The sequence below is a fragment of the Centroberyx affinis genome, unplaced genomic scaffold, assembly GCF_046629955.1.
Source record: "Centroberyx affinis isolate AG114_WGS23_722 - 3 ecotype Tasmania unplaced genomic scaffold, CSIRO-AGI_Caff_v1 ptg001191l_1, whole genome shotgun sequence".
NCBI classification, from domain to species: domain Eukaryota; kingdom Metazoa; phylum Chordata; class Actinopteri; order Beryciformes; family Berycidae; genus Centroberyx; species Centroberyx affinis.
Window position 1 is genome coordinate 122273 of NW_027279715.1, and position 16429 is coordinate 138701.

General features: G+C 41.8%; 2 protein-coding genes across 2 annotated transcripts; one reads left to right on the forward strand and one right to left on the reverse strand.

Annotated features, from left to right (window-relative positions):
• Nucleotides 1-97: 97 nt before the first annotated feature.
• On the reverse strand, nucleotides 98-3914 carry mul1 (mitochondrial E3 ubiquitin protein ligase 1). Its single transcript, XM_071524406.1, has 5 exons — nucleotides 3830-3914; nucleotides 2893-3049; nucleotides 2682-2769; nucleotides 2336-2456; nucleotides 98-2134 (listed from the first exon to the last, which is right to left on the reverse strand). Exons 2-5 carry the CDS (start codon nucleotides 3010-3012, stop codon nucleotides 1405-1407), a joined length of 1059 nt encoding a protein of 352 aa, XP_071380507.1. The 5' UTR covers nucleotides 3013-3049; nucleotides 3830-3914; the 3' UTR covers nucleotides 98-1404.
• Nucleotides 3915-13326: 9412 nt separating this feature from the next.
• On the forward strand, nucleotides 13327-14328 carry fam43b (family with sequence similarity 43 member B). The gene has a single exon (XM_071524407.1). It carries the CDS (start codon nucleotides 13327-13329, stop codon nucleotides 14326-14328), a length of 1002 nt encoding a protein of 333 aa, XP_071380508.1.
• Nucleotides 14329-16429: the final 2101 nt, after the last annotated feature.

The window sequence follows — 16429 nt, forward strand, 5'->3', positions numbered from 1 at the left end:
AGAGATAGTGACTATTTTGCAAATGAAGCACCAAAGTGTGAATACAGAATTTTAATCCATTTGTAGTTTCCTCAAAATGAAATGTAGTCAACTGTTGTGTAGTTGCTTCGTTTGCCTAATATAGCATGGTAAAACAACTTCAAATACTGCATTATTCAGCCTTTGTCAATGACCATAACTATAAATTACAAGTTTAATGGGGAACTTGCAATATAGGTACCTTTTTTGCAAAGTACCAATGAATGAATTAAACCTTCACTCAAATCATACTAGGAATGAGAACTGTCCAACTTTGTCTAAAGAAGAATGACCCTATTTTCCCCATTGTATGTCTTGGAGGAAAACATCCCCCTCTCCTGGCAGCAATAGTCTCCATCCTCTAGCGACTGAACACTACAGTATCTGTTACTGGTTTTATCTTGTTGTCTTTATTTACACAAAGTGACTTTGACATTATTTCTCAAAGTAATTCAGTGATTCAGATTTATTTTTTTCCCCAGAAACTGCCCTACATTCCATTTGTCTTTAATGAGGTTTCAGTGGGAAACAGGCAGTAGAGGTTTCAACATTTAGCCTATGTCCCAGGTAATGAATAGATTTACCAACCCACTTGACAGACAGGCTATTAAAGAAACATTTAGAAATGAGGCCACATTACGATAACAAAAATCAGCAGTTTCTAAACCAAACAATCAATGACTGTGGTGGGCCAGGGGTTGCTCCAGCGTACTATTCTTCATTGAGTTCGACCTGTGTTGCCTCTTGCTCTGTCTGCTGCGGCTGTCAGTCCAGGGACCTGGGAGAGCCTGAACACCTGTTCCCCATTTCCCCAATAGCAGGCACAAAAAGAACAAGACAGACTCAGTTCTCTCTCTCTCTCTCCAGAACAACAAAACTACCAGACAGTGGCTTGTACAGTGCATCCTTGGTTTAAGCTTCTTTCCTCTTCTCCAAACTCTAAATGGAAATTTTAATTTGAACTGCAACCTTGACCTCGCTGCCTCCTCCACCACAACACAACCTTGAATTAACCACATGACCATATGAAAGTTAAAGCCCAAAATAAGAGACAAAGTGAACAAAATTGCAACAAGGACATAAAAAGGCAGAGAGCACAGTAGGCAGACTGTATACTGTTTGCAAATCAAATTCAAACGACAATCCAAGAGTATGGGCAATATTTCCATGATCAATATTTGTCTGCGTCTAAGAAAGTTTCCCTCTCCCTCTAAGAATATTTTCCCTCTCTAGCTGATTTACATGGGGGGAAAATGACTTAAGTAAACACACAATTTTAAATCGCATGTCTTTCCAAGTTTACCATGACTGTAGAGATATTGAGTAGATATCCTATGTGATATACAGTATGTCCAATCAAACATTGCATTTCCAATTATTTCTACATTAGCTGTTGTAAAGTGGCACCACCCTGTCTATAGCTGCCCTGCAGATGGGGCATTTCTTTGGTTCTGGCAGCGCCCGATAGCACTGGGCACAGGCACACACATGGCCACACTCTAGAAAAACACAGGACCGTTCCCGGGTCAGGCAGACGGTGCAGGCGCTAGGGGGCACAGTGCCCTCCTCTACGTTGAGTTCACGCATGCGTTTCCTCTGCTGCTCCTTGAAATCCTCCAGGATGCTCCTCTCCTTCTTCCTCTGTCTGTGATGAACATACCGCTTCCACAGGATGAACAGGAGTGTGGAACAGGCAGCAACGCCAAACACTACAGTCAGAACCCTCCATATTCTGACGCCGTTCTCCTGCTTCCTCAGCAGAGACTCGTAGTCCAGCCGGCTGAGAAAGTAACGGAAGCCCTGCTTTGGAGGTTGGAGCTTGACCAGGCTGTTGTCCAGGACCAGCTCTCCAACACCTGTGACACTCTCTCCCAGCCGCAGCATCTCCTCAGTCTCGTGGATGCCCTTGGGCCGCTCCCCGCTGATGAAGTGGCCGATAACGTTGGACAGGGACTGGACTGTGGGGTGGAAGTTCTCATAGGTAGTTTCCAGGTCCAACTCTGCAGAGTCTAGCGGACGTATAACTCGCACCGTGGCTGTAATAGCGTCATCATGGGACACAAGGTCAAATGGAACTGTGTTGGTGCGCTGGTGGATGATCTTCTCTGTGTCATTCCTGTTTATAAAAATCATACAATTGTTACTGTTAGACTGTTATGTCTGTCACTTCAACACACCAGCACAGAATAGCTAGGTAGTCAAGGAAGCCATTCTTACAGAATAAGGATAAGCAGTCACCCTTCATGCCTACTGACTGTACAGTACATGAGGCATTTTTAATATAATTTCAGCATTACATTATAACCTTCCTACTTACCAGAGATGAGTTGTGCGATTCCACACCATCTTCTTCTCCTTCAGGGTCAGCCTTTCAATAACGCCTTTGCAATTGTCAACAAATTGGCTGTTCAGAGTCTCCTTCACAGATCTCACTACACCTGCAGAGGGTAGTAAATGAGACATTGTGTCACATTGTGTCAAAACTGTCCATGACAATTTTCAGTCATTGTGAACGTAATGACAAGCTAAAATAGTCTAGGTTAGCTTGTACCATTTAGGCTATACTGTAGATTGCATCATAGAATTAATTTGTGTACTATACAACAATACAAACCACAGCACAGTATTCACACTGATTTAGGCACCAAATGAGTCCAACACACCTTCTATCACAGCATATGGGACACATCTTCCAGGGGTTTCAGACAGGATGTTTTTCAAATCCTGGTCAATGGATACTTTTTTGGCTTCCTGTGGAAACCAACATCTGAGATCAACAACTGAAACATATCTGGTTGAGCACATCTGCAAAAACAAATATACACATTATGCTGACATTCTCATGACAGATGGAGTGTCTGTGGTGTGGTTGACCTTTAATCTGGCAACTGTTGTAGCCCTCCTCCTGTAAACTGAATAGAAGACTGCAGTCAGGACTGAGCTGGTAGCTAAAGCCACCACTTGTGCTGTTGAGGGTTTCCCACCGGAATCCATCCTGTGTGATCTTGCGATTGATCTGCAGCATCCAATACTGTTGTGACAGAGATCACAGGTGTAACAGATGTCACAGGTCAAATGAATGCTGCTCTACACTGTTTTTTTTTTTTTTTTTTTTACCAATACAGGCTTGACAACTCAAAACGACTGTACACAGGCTGTAAATGGGCTCAGGATGTTGAACTGGCTAGCGGGTTCAATATATTGCCATTTTTTTACCAGCTAAATTTAATTTCTAGGAAAGAGATGAGCTGCCAAACAGCTGTTGATTTGGTTAACGTTACCCTCCAAGGCTGGTTTCGACACCCTAAACATACCGCATTGACAAAAATAAACAGCATTTCGTTGATGGCTAGTGTTAGTGTTATGAAGGTCATTCACCACCAACGTTAGGAATATGCAAAATTACTTAAACATAAGATAACCTGTATCAAAATAAAGCTCCCTGTTTAGCTTGGTGACACTGACTTTCTTGGACAGCGACAATTCAGTATAGCGTTAAATGTTTGTCTTCATAATGTTATTTGCAATTAAGCATAGGGTAATGCAATGACCTAGCCAGAAAAGTAACGTTACATTGGTAGCAGCGTTACTAGCTAACGTTAAAGCTTCCTTTGGGCTAGCTAGCTAGCTAGCTAAGTTAGCTAGCTGCTGGTCTGCATTGACGTTAGCGTTAGCTAGCAGTTTCACAATCTAATCTAAAGCAGTTGTTGAAGGTGATGAGCTTATTACTAAATAACTGCACGTAAAAAGCATTGCAATTGGTAATAGTTTGTTCATTACAGCCTCAAAGGTTTTGACTACCCTTACTCACCCTTATCTTCACAGAAAGTAACGTTAGGTTTAACAACAGTTTCAGGTTTCCCCACTTCAAAATAAGTCCTTCAAAATAAGACCACTTAACTGCAATTTTCTTCTGTACCAGCAGATGTCGGTATACAATAATTTATGGTAGGGAGGTCTCCTTACTACCACTTACTATGTCAATTTTCATTTTGGATCATAGCACTATGACAGTTAACTTACTTATTGTCAGGGGTGCGGCTTGAAACTCTGGGACCTGACAAGATGTCAGCCTTGACCCCCACCCCGACTCATGTAACTCAATACAGTCACCTTCTCTCTGAATGGCCTCCTCCAGCTTGGGAGGTGATGTAGTGGTAAATAAAAAGGTGGGTATTGTTTTTTTTTTTTTTTTTTGCTTTAAAAGCCCTATTCTTATATAGCTTACAGTACATCAGTTTGATACTACTGACAATACTGAGCTATTTACGTTGTAAACATTTGTCTGATCAAAAAGGTAAGTACATTCTATTTCACATATAAAAAGGTGGTTAAACTAGATTTAGGTGGGTTTAGGCTACCCTCCACTACATTCCTGGGCATGGGGTCCCTTGAAAGTCCCCCCACCCCACTACAGCCATCTCCCTATGTAAATTTAAGTCTTGTCTAATGACTCATTTCATATTTGTCACAGAAGCTGGAAAAACAAACCAATAAAATCAAAGTTAGGCTAACACATCTCAGCACTAATACTTTACAGTCTGCAGCATACACTCTACCACTCCACAGGCCTAACACTGATTTATTTTACTTAAGTCTCCAGTGGGCTCACTTGGAATGAAAGAAGATGGTATCAGCATAAAGCGCTCCCTCCTCATGGGGATGTTATTTATTCAGGGTGGATTCCCCCTCCAATCTTGTATTGCAAGAATCTGTAGATAAATAAGGACAAATAAATGAATGAATGCAATCACATGAATACAAAACAGCCATTGTCCTTGTTTGGAGGTGGAGTTCATCTCATCACACTGCTTGTTGTGCTAACCTATCTTTTTTTTTACCCCTTCTTTAGTGAACTAGGCCTACATCCAACACACCAAGACAAAATTATAAATTATGTTGCTCTGAAAAGGTTTCTCAATTGGCATGAAAGACCATAAGCGTTACCAAAAGCCACGTGTGATTTTGAAAAGCAAAAGAAAGTGTTAGGTTAGAAAAAAAAGAATTTGCCTGATGAGAAGTAAACAACTGAAGAAATACACTCTCATATAAATATATATGATGCAATGAGAATGTGTAAAAATGCAATAGATATACAACAAGAGGCGTTTTCAATTATTAAGCTGAAATATGGCCTGTGTCAGATGTCTTAGATGAAGAGCGATCCATCCAAAAAGAAAAGGCTTCAGAAGCATTCAGCTGAGCCGTGTCAAACTCAGTGGTATAAATCTACTGACTCACACTCTGCACTGCTGTCTGACAACAGCCATTCTCTTCCTGGGATTTTTATAGCCAATTGTATCTGAAGTAAGATTAGCATAATATCTCTATGCTTTATCAGCCCATTTCCACACTGAGCATTCACAGCCAATTTGCTGTTTGGTTTCAGTATACCGTTTACTCCAAATTTGTGGAATGTGGTTAGCCACGCAGTTTGGACTTGGTTTCCTACAGAGTACATTTACGTGACAAGGACACAGTTTTATACGCAATGGATGTTTTTCCTTTAGCCCCATCTCTGCTTTCTTCAGATATTTTACAGAAAACATTTTTAGGGTCACCACTTTCAGTAGCCAGACTGAACATTGAGCACCACACTCTCATCAACTAAATATTCTTTTCATCTTTCATCTTTCATCTTCTTTTATTCTTTAACCTGTACATCAACCAGAATTAGAATCTCTTGCCCTGTGAAAACAACTGGCCCCCAACCACCACCCCCCACCCCACCCCTTGATGAAATTGATTGCTGAATTTTGGATGTACAATTGATGTAGTACTTGGGGTTGATACTTTAAGCTGTTACAATGGTCAGCTTCACAGACAAAACAGGTGGCGAGCTTCAAACTAGCACTAAGCTAGTCTTCACTTGTTCCCTTAGTAACACAACACACATTCTCTCTCTCTCTCTCCCTCCTCTCCCGCTCTCTCCTGCTCTCTCTGTCTCTTTCTCTCTCTCTCCCTCTCTCTCCTGCTCTCTCTCTCTCTCTCTCTCTCTCTATCTTTCTCTCTCTCTCTCACACACACACACACACACACACACACTCTCTCTCTCTCACTCCCCACCCTCCAGTGTTTGTTGAAGAGCAAGGAGAAGGATAAAAGCCAGAGCAGTCCTTGTTAAATCGCAGTGAATATGCATTCTGATGAGGTAAGCTAATGTGAAGTTCAAACTATGCAGTTAAAATAGTGGAACTGGATTCAAGTTTTGTTTTACTTGAAAAGTCAAATGGTTCCTGGTTTGTGCTGCAAGCAATCTCCCTTTGTGCTTCAACAATCAAGCAGGTTTCCTGCAAAATCCAACCCGGAAGCACACAATTCAAAATGCAGTGAAGAGGCCAGTAGAGGCTGTCAGTGTCTCAAAATTAATGGTAGTGATGGTAAAGGAAAAATAGGCTGTGTTCACACATAGCGTTTTTTTCCAGCGCAATTTTTTACATTAAAAGTAATGGGAAGCGGCTGCAAGGCGCATAAAAGGCGTCCGCTCCCAACTTTTCAGAAAAACGGCGGGTGACCTGTCACGATGGAGAGGCTGGCCGTTTCCCATAACAACAACAAAGATGGAGAAAGTCAGAAATGAGTTGTTGTAATATGTGAATTTTCGTTACCGCAACACCGATCATGAAGGCAGTATGGGATTATACTGGATGTGTGAATATCTGATACAGCCTTTATTTGTTGCACAACACTGAATTGTCTGCTAGAAGTGCTAACCAGCTGGTTAGTGAGCTAGCCAGCTACTCAGCTAACCACTGATCCGCTTTTGTATTTCTCCTCACAAAAAGCGCTCCAGGCAACAACGCAGCCTTACACTGTTAAATATCATCAATCTGTGATGTTCAATGCATCATAGGAGTTATTTGATGATTTTTTGGTGTACCTTTTGCCTCAACCTGCCAGGTCTGCTGCTGATTTTCTACATTTCCCAGAGTGACTTTTGACAATCCCCAGAGAATAGGTAGCTGAAGCAGAAGTGTAGGGTGAAGCCTTTCCAAGTAGTAGGTCTTACTGCAACTAAACAAAGCGAATGGTTGAGATTCACCTCTCAGCACACTACATAGGATAAGCTTTTAGACAATTTGCACATTTCTGTTATTTTAGGTTTAAAAACTTAAAGAAAAGACTTTGTAACGATGGAGAACTACAACCTTCATAACCTTTCATCACAACGTTGAAAGGTCAATGTATCAACTGTTGAGAGCGGGGTTGATCCCCCGAAATAGGGAGTGGGTTGCTGACATGTATGGGTAGGTTTTTCGCCTCTTGAGATGCAGTTTGGGATTTCATTAATTAACTATTATATTGGTATTTCTTGCTCTTCTATAAACAATCCAGATTGTTGAATTTCACATGGTGAATCTAGACAGAAGCCCTCGCTCTTTGATTCTGAGGGACTGACAACATAACCTGTTTACCATTGATGGTTTACTCCATTGTAGCAGTGCTGGAAATATGTCAATGTCATGTCATGCTGTCAACGTTTGTTTCTGGGAATAAGAACAATATACCAACAAACAACAAAATGGGCCCTGAAATGCAAGGTACATCGACGATAGCTATTTTTTTTAACAGAGTTAAAGTGTTTCAGGGATCACCTTTATCACCTTTAATGTTTTATTTTCCTTACTTTTCATTTATGCATTTCATTTTCCCACTGTTTTCTTCCTTTTTGAGTTTTGCTTGCACTGTCATTTTTGTTTTACATTCAGATGTACTTTTATTTGTCATTTTGATGTTGTTGTGAGGTTAGATATTTTCTCAAGTCCTCTTTGGAAAATTTTGTCTGCACAAACTTCAATCAGTGCAAATAAATAAACCGTACACTCTAATTATCATAGTTATAGACAGGCATCAACTCATTAACATAAACAGTAATGGATAGATCTGCCACTAAAACATTAAAGTGAATGGAAGCCGGGTTTGTGCTAAACAACCGGACACCAACTAACCCGAAACGACTGCCTGGGTGCTAACCCTTACTCCCATGCCTCTCCTCTAGACTACCCTTCAAAAAACTTTAGAAGTTCAATAATGTAATAAAGCCTGCCACAGAAAAGTCCTCTGGCTGAATTAAACTGACATAATCAACCTGACACATGAATGATTGGCCTACGAGAATTTGGGGCAGGCTCCTGACGGGAAAAGGTGCAACCTCTTTTTCAACCCCAGCAAAAGAACAGAAATCTCCTCAGGGCTTCAATTCAACATTAGTCACCTTGTTTTGTGGACGCAGTCTACCTTGCAGATCAAGCAGCCCCCCCACCACCACCACCTGCCTCAGCCTCCCACATCCTCACTTTCTCTATGTCTGTCACATATGACTTCTGTTCAAAATGCCTGCCCTACGCACATTCACGTGGATTTGAAACGGACAGAAATAGCGACAGCAGATGGAGGGCACGGCTTTATGGGAGGCGTGCGGGAGGAGAGGAGAGCATCAGATGCGTCTGTCTCGATGCTGTAGAGTCTAGAGGGACGACTGCGGGCATTGCTGTGACTGATGCAGATAAGCCTAGCAGTAGCACCTAGATTACCTCTGCAGCATCCAGACAAGCTCTCCTCCACAGATCCAATTACATGCTGAACACCTAAACACACGGCAGTCACCCAAACCTCCTTTCATTATAGTGTGAATATGTTTGAGGGAATACTAATGAAGGAAAAAGCATAAGGCATGCAGTGTTAATGGCATTGCAATATGACTGTATCAGATTTACCACAGATATGTTGAAATGTAAAAACAAATGTCAGATATAGTATATACATTTGCATATAGCTGCTGTCATTTGAAGGAGCCAGAGTAAGTTGTCACTAACTTTCCTAAAGTTCTAGCGCACTCTCAATTTTCATGTCATTCTGACTTGACAAATACTATTATTCAGCATATAAATAGGCTACAGCATCAATTACAACAGCATCTTTTTTAACTTTTGACTTTCATTCAAATATGCTTTTCACAGGCTCAAACAATGTGCATCCATATCAAGGATCCCATCATCAAAAGTCTTTGGGTGATGAAAAAAAAACTTCAAAAGCAGAATTTTTCCCCGTAAAAGCCTTTGAAATAATTGGAAGATAGTATTTTTTTCTGTCCTTTCACTGTGTTGCACAGCTTTTAGCTATACCCAGGAATACAATCTGCTTCTATTCCCACTGAAAAGCATATTATTAGAGTAGTATAAGTATCTCAGCTCTTCAAGATATTAAAATCAACTGGCATTCTGCGCCTGGAGGATTGCCTTTGAGGATTACCAAACAAAAGCGCCGGTGTATAATGAAGCTATTTGGCACAGACCTGTATTGTGGCGCTTGTCATTTTCTGTCCTTCCAAACTTCAAATGTGTGGTGCCATTTACCTGCAACACATGGCAAAACTCGTGAATGCAAATGATGCTGAATCATTTCTACAGGGTATCATTAATCTGCGGGCATCAGGTGAACTGTGTGAATAAGGAATATTTGTTGGAAATACTTGGATGGAGTATTGAGATTGAGTATAGCATCAAAAACATGCTTTTAAATAGCACAGAACTGATACTGTTGACAATTTTTAAGCACATCCAAATCTGTTGTATTCACTCCCATCAGTCTAACCTATGTACAATTCCGTCATTTTAAGATGCTTTAATTGACTCTTATTTCTGCATTTTAATTGCATCAGAACGAATAAATCACCTACTGTAGTGCATCTTCTCTTTAGTACAGGAGTAAATGAGGGGGACGTGACCCGCCGGTCTCCTGTGGATGTACCGTTCTCATGATTAAGGGAGGAAATTAGCCTCCTGTATCTAATGTCCTGCTACTCTCCCTGTTCATTAAACTATGATTCACTTCAACAGTATTATGTATTCAGCCAAGCCTATGGGAATCTGCAGTATAGGAATGAGGCTTTATTGATTTCCATCCCTCGATGCTTACTCCACCTTTTTGCAGACAGAGGAAATACTATATCTCCACAAAATGTTCAAGAGACCCCCTTACCATCTTTGCCAGACTTCTAGTATCTTATTTTCTTGATTGTGTGTATCTGCAGGCTTGTTAGCCGTGGCAGCAATCTGATGTATGAAGAGCCCAGTAGCCCATTCTGTCATTCCTCCTCTCTCATTCTTTACTGTGCGCCTTGCCGCCTCACCACTGCCCTCACGTACAGCCATAAATCAGCCATCTAAGAGCCGGGGCCCTCTCTGCCAGGCCCCCTCTCATTGATTACCCCGCACTGGATAAGTGTAGCGTGATGAAGAGAGAGCCCAATTCAATTAGGCTGCCTCGCTCGACAGAAATATGTAGCGTACACTGCCCTGGATAAAAGGAAGCCTTCAAGAGCAAAGTAAAGAAAAGTAATAAGGAAGAAGAATGGGTTCATATTTGGGAGGTGAGAGAGGGTTGCTGCGCAGATAAAAGTAATTGGATTGCTATGATAACATTCAACACCCGGGTTTGTATGTGCGAGTTGATAACGAACGCGGCATGTATAAAATCTTCAAGGGAATGAGAGGGAGAGTTAGAGGAAAGGAGGACGAGGCTGGGGTCTGCACTGAGCTGAAGGTTGGGTTGGACTCCGCAGCTTGACTGTAAACAAACCCAGGCTGCAGTTCATTCATACTCTCCCTCCCTTTTACAGTTGAGTTAATGGTGAACCACTGATGCAGCTGCTGAGTGTTCTCGATCGACATTAGTTCCACTGGAAAGGGCTAATGAACACAAGACACAAATACTTCACTACATTACACTGTATAATGACTACTTTTTTACCATGCCACAGGGACGCTGCTGGTCTCCAAACAAATTAAACCTATTTATAAATCAATGTTGTCGTCAAGTGCATAGATAAGAATCTGATCTGCTTTGCACTTTTTTCCATCTCAATTATAACATCCAACTTTATTAAATGTGGGGCAGATTTATTAAAATTCCTGACTCTTTGTCTGAAATGACCAATTCGCATGGGGTGGTTCTATTTCATTTTATTCATATTCCCCAGTTTTCACTTTCCTCAAACAAGGATGAAACAGCAGCAGTAGAGACACAAATTCATAAATACATGCATGGATCATAATATCATATTGCTTTTAGGCACATTTTACACTATAGCATTTCATACAAAGCATCTTCTATTTCACAGCCCCCAATATAAAGCAATTTTGTCTCATTGGGTTAGGCACAGAGTAAACTGCCAGGAAGAAGACAAAGAGACTGGAAATGTAAAATGGCTGAGAGTCAGTGACTCCTCAGACGTTAATTTCACTGAACAACTCTCTTATATACGATGATAACCCGGATGGCAGATAAGTCAATACTAAACACTGGCATCCATCTCTGTAAAGGCCAAGACGTGATGGATTTTTTCAATTCTGCATACTATGGTTTGTGTTATTCTTCTATGGTGAGGAGAGGAGAGGTGCTATCTGAAATCACAGAGGTGATTTATGGAACCACCTCTGTTTAGATAAGGATGCTCAATCAAATTGTCTTTGGAGACTCAAGTGTTGATGAGAGGATACCAGCTCGTCCTGGATCGGATCGCACCTTACTCACAGAACATCCAACTAGACTAACCAGACAGTCTCTTAATCATTTCTAGAGTGCAGCCTGTCTCTTATGGACCTCGCCCAAACGATTTCCTAAGCATTTAGATCAGTTCTCGCCATTTCCAAACAGTCTTGAAATTGGCCGCACACCCTCTGGCTATCCCTGTGGTTTGCAAAGAGTCTCTTTTCATTGTGTCCTGAGCCACTGACAATAATTGGGGTTTAAAAGAGTGAATAGCTAAGAAGAGTAACGGTGAGAGAATTCCAAAATAATTCACTCTCTCATTTCCAATTATAATGAATCCTATCAACACATGAGACAGCGCCTCTAAAGCAATTCAATTTATTTTTCCATTCATGTGTTTGCTTTAATTCACAGCACAATCCAGGGTAGGAAAAGAGATATTTTTTTTATCATCAGTGTTGCCACAGTAACTAACTTCCTTTCTGCCGGAGTCATTTTCTCAGCAGAGGACTTCATCTACTCATGACAATTCAGTCTATGCATGCCTGGCCCCCTCAGTGGCAGATACAGATGATACTTATGATGATTCATTGCAGCAGAATCCGCCTCTGAAATAGCACCCACTTTGATCTGCTCTCCTTATGAAGTGTTGGGCAGTCATGTTAGACACATGTAAGATAAAGCAATAAAGTGCAGGACAAATGTTTATCCATGTTCCACAAGAGGTGAGATCGACTGAACATGTAATATATAAAAATTGTACTGCAGATTGATTACTTATTTTATATTGAGAGTGAACATATTCTGAGTGCTTGTCTTGACTGTGCTGAATATCAATTACATTTTCATAATTGCAAATATGCTGGGAATCCATATGTCAAATGCATAATTTATCTTTCATCCTCTGAGCCTCTAGATGCTAAGTGCTTAGAAACAACTTTTAATTTTAGAAACAAATTCATACTAATACTACTAATAATAGTGCATAAATGGAATTGTAACAACTAGACCAGGTTTGTAATTACACTAAAATAAGATGAAGCAATTTTGTAAATAGATAGGAACAGTCCTTTATTCAACTTGTGTAAATATATCCCAATTCAGCAGTTTGGTTTCATAAACTATGACTTGGGCTGCAATTTCAGCCTGATGGTGTTATTGTAAAGATTTCAATAATTTATGAGCAATTTGAATTTCTTTTCTGAAAGAAATTCAGATTGGATTTCTTGAATCTCTTTTATCCTCATGCAAACATTGCAGGTCATTCTACTGACATGTTCATTTGAATGTCACACTGAACAAGTAGAATTAATTACATCAGACTGCCCCATTTGACCTTTATACCACAATTCTCAAGTAGCCAAATAAGCCCCTTGAGAGAGTGTGACAAGGCGACAGACCCTCTCTGCCTCAGGGTTACCAGAGGCATAAATACTTTGATATCTCAGTGCAAAGCTGGCCGGATAAATAATGCTTTGGTAGGGAGCCATTTGGAAGCAAAACAACGAAGCAGGGAGGGGGTTGAGGGTGCCTGAGCGCTGGGCTAAGTCTCCTGCACTGATCAGCGCTGCATGATGCAGACAACAGAAGAGAAAGAGGAGGAGGAGAGGAAGGAGGAGCGAGCAGGAGAACAGACTGGCTGAGCCTCACAGCTCTCAGTCTCTCCTCTGTGCTTGGCAAAGCTGCTTCTCTCTATTTCTCTCTCTCTCTCTCTCCCTTGCACACGGCCGCTTTGCCTCTCTCGCTCTCTCGCCTAAGCTGACAAAAACAAACGCAGCGGCAGAGGGACTCGCTCCCTCCAACTCCTCCCGCACCATGCTGCCCTGGAGAAGGAATAAGTTTGTTCTGGTGGAGGACGAGGCCAAGAGTAAACCTAAGAGCCTGGGGACGGGGCTGACCTACCACTCCATCCTCTCCTCTCTGCTGCGCTCCTGTCCTGACTTGCTGCCCGACTGCCCTTTCGACTGGGTGGGCAGCATCTTCCAGACCAAACGGCAGAAGGTGGAACTCAACAAAGAGGAGCCCGTCTACAACGTGCGCTACCTGGGGAGCGTGGTCACCATCACGGCTAAGGGAGACGGCTGCACCCAGGAGGCGGTGGCCAAGATCTGGGCAAGGAGCAACTACGGAGAGCAGAGCGTCAAGATGAGGTTAACAGTGGGGCCGCAAGGCATCCGGATGAGCGCTGACAAGTCAGGAAAAAAGAAGCCCACCCATCTGTACTCTCTGAACAGAATCACGTACTGCACCGCTGACCCGTGTCGGCCCAAGATCCTGGCCTGGATCTACAGGCACCAGGTCAAGAACATGGCGGTGGTGCTGCGGTGTCACGCCGTCCTGGTCAGCAAGTCGGAGAAGGCCCAGGCCATCGCCCACAGCCTCTACCAGAACGCCACCTCCGCCTTCAGCGAGTTCAAGCGGCTGAAGCGCCAGAGTGACTTCCGGCACTGCCAGCAGCAGCTGCTGGGGGAGGAGGCGGTGCCCCTGATGCCGCTGAGGAGGCTACTGAACGGGCAGTGCCACTACAGACCGCCCGCCGACAACCCCGGGAGCGCCACCCGCCTCTGCTCCATCACAGAGGAGGAGGAAGACGAGGAAGAGGAGAAGGAGGAGGTAGAGGAGCCAGAGGAGGAGGAGGATGTAGAGGAATATCAGGGGCGGCAGGAGAAACAGAGGGTTTTAACAACAAACACTGACCCAACTCAGCTATTATCAGAGTTGGACCTTGGGGATATTGCCGGATTGGAGCAGTGCCAAATCAACTTTGTCAGTGACAGCAACAACAACACATTTACGTTTATAACCTCTCTGGTGTGAGAAGTGACCTAGTGTAAAAGGATGCAATTCTGCAACACTACAGCAACACATTCCTCTCTTTGCCCTTCACTGGTACCCAACACAGGCTCCCTCCTGCGCCTCCATGTACTGTGAAGTGTTTACCACAAACTTCTCCTTCTACCGGGTGACAGAGAAAAGGCAGACGATTTCTATGTGGGAGTAATATCAATGCCGGCCAGATGGCTGGTTTGCCAGATTGACTGTGGCAGTTTGGGAAACTGCGTGTTTACAAAGAAGGCTGGTGATGCACAGACTAACGATAGCACAATGACGAACGAGGACAGTGGTTTCAGAGAGAGCTGACGCCGAGATCACCGTGTTACATATGTGACATGTGGGTCACATATTGATCGCACCTCGAACCAGGATGTGTTTATTAGTCCCCTGTGTTCCTTTATTTTTGTGAGTATAATTAATGCCGTGTTTGCCAGCAGGGACGTTTTTCGGATTGACTTGTAATATTTTTTCAGGGAGGTTGTTTGTAAATTTGTGTAATTTTTCTAATATGACAATCCTCATTGATATTGTTCACAACTGACCTTTCTGAGTGCATCCAACCGCGACGAGAAGTTTAATACTGTTTTACTAATGATCACAGCCGACTAATGAATTAGGCTATAATTTAGGAAGCAAGCCATTGAGTCGACATGTTTATTGCTGCCGTTTGTTATAGTCCTCCTTATCATTTATGCATGACAAGTCAGCAGTGACATTTAGTGCTGAGCTTTTGTCTTTTTTTAATGTAGCATCTTTGATCTTTTGGCTTTTAAAATTAACACTGTGATACATGTGTGACCAGGGACAAATACACAACTATTCATGCAGCATTGTCTAATTTATGTAATCTATTTTTTTTGTACATTTATTGTATTTTTCATCCTGTCTGCAAAAAGCAAAACATATTTTGATTTGCCATAAGAGCACTGAATTGCTGTGCTCTTTTATCTTTATTTTTTTTGCTAATGCAGTTTTTCCACATAAGCCCTGGCAAAAATGCAGATGGACCCTTACAATTTAATGGAGTACACAAAATGTTTTGAATATGACTTTAGCTAATTTCCTGTCGATGAAATCTGTGCTACTGTCTAAAGATGCATTGTGATTAATATGAGATTAAGCTATTTGAATATTTATTTTCAAAATATGATGAATAAAAATGACCCTCACTTGGATTTCCTTTTTGAAGCTCGGAGAGAGGGTGTTTCTAGTTTCAACTGAATTAAAATAGATCATTTAAATTAATCCAACAAATCTGCATTCCATCAGTGATAATTTGCATGTTTCTGATATAAAGTGATATGTCTAAGCTACAGACAAAGGAAACAACGTACAGTAACATAATCTGCCTCCTGAGCTATAAACACAGTAGACATAACAGATGCCCTATTTTGCCATGAGAAAAGATAGGAATGTCAAATTCTGGTAAATATAAATTGGCAGTCGGCTCAGTTAGATGTTGATGTGATGGATACATTTCTGCTGGGCTAGTATTGGCCTCTCAGCCCTTTACTCTGAGGGGAGCAATTAATCACAAATTGAATTGTCCGGGAAATGAACATAAAGCACCTGCCTCTGCAAGACCGCCGTCAGGCTCTGACAGAACCAGCTGATCCAAAACGGGTACCATGAAGTTGACATCAACCATTTTACTGCCACCATCAACCATTTTACAGATGACAGACTCTGTAAACCATTTTACTGATATCACACATCAACATTTTTTTTTGCATGTGATAGCCCAATGAAACATTTGTACAACAAGCACAGCTGCTGTGGTATTAGCAAGTAGGCAGATTAGTCTTTAGCATCTGTTACTTAGAACAACAATGATTTTTTTCATATTCCATATTATAAGATTACGTTACATTACATTGCAAAACATGTATTAATGATTTGTGCAATTACTGATGTTAAAACTTCTCAAAGATTTGGTTTTATTGTGTTACCCAGCCAACGTCAAAGAGCTGCCTGATTTGACAATTCAGAATCCACATTAAGAATTCTGCTTTTGTAGATGCTGTTCTGTCGATGTAGCAGAAAACAAAATCATTTAAAGTTACTGAGGTTTAAATTACTGAGA

Bases quoted from the DNA above. Each gene is read 5' to 3' on its own strand.
- mul1 (XM_071524406.1), bottom strand. From the start codon at position 3,012: ATGGATTCCGGTGGGAAACCCTCAACAGCACAAGTGGTGGCTTTAGCT. The intron at 2,457-2,681 runs GTGTGTTGGACT...TACCCTCTGCAG, and splicing joins CCCATATGCTGTGATAGAAG to GTGTAGTGAGATCTGTGAAG. The intron at 2,135-2,335 runs GTAAGTAGGAAG...TTTTATAAACAG, and splicing joins AATCGCACAACTCATCTCTG to GAATGACACAGAGAAGATCA.
- fam43b (XM_071524407.1), top strand. From the start codon at position 13,327: ATGCTGCCCTGGAGAAGGAATAAGTTTGTTCTGGTGGAGGACGAGGCC.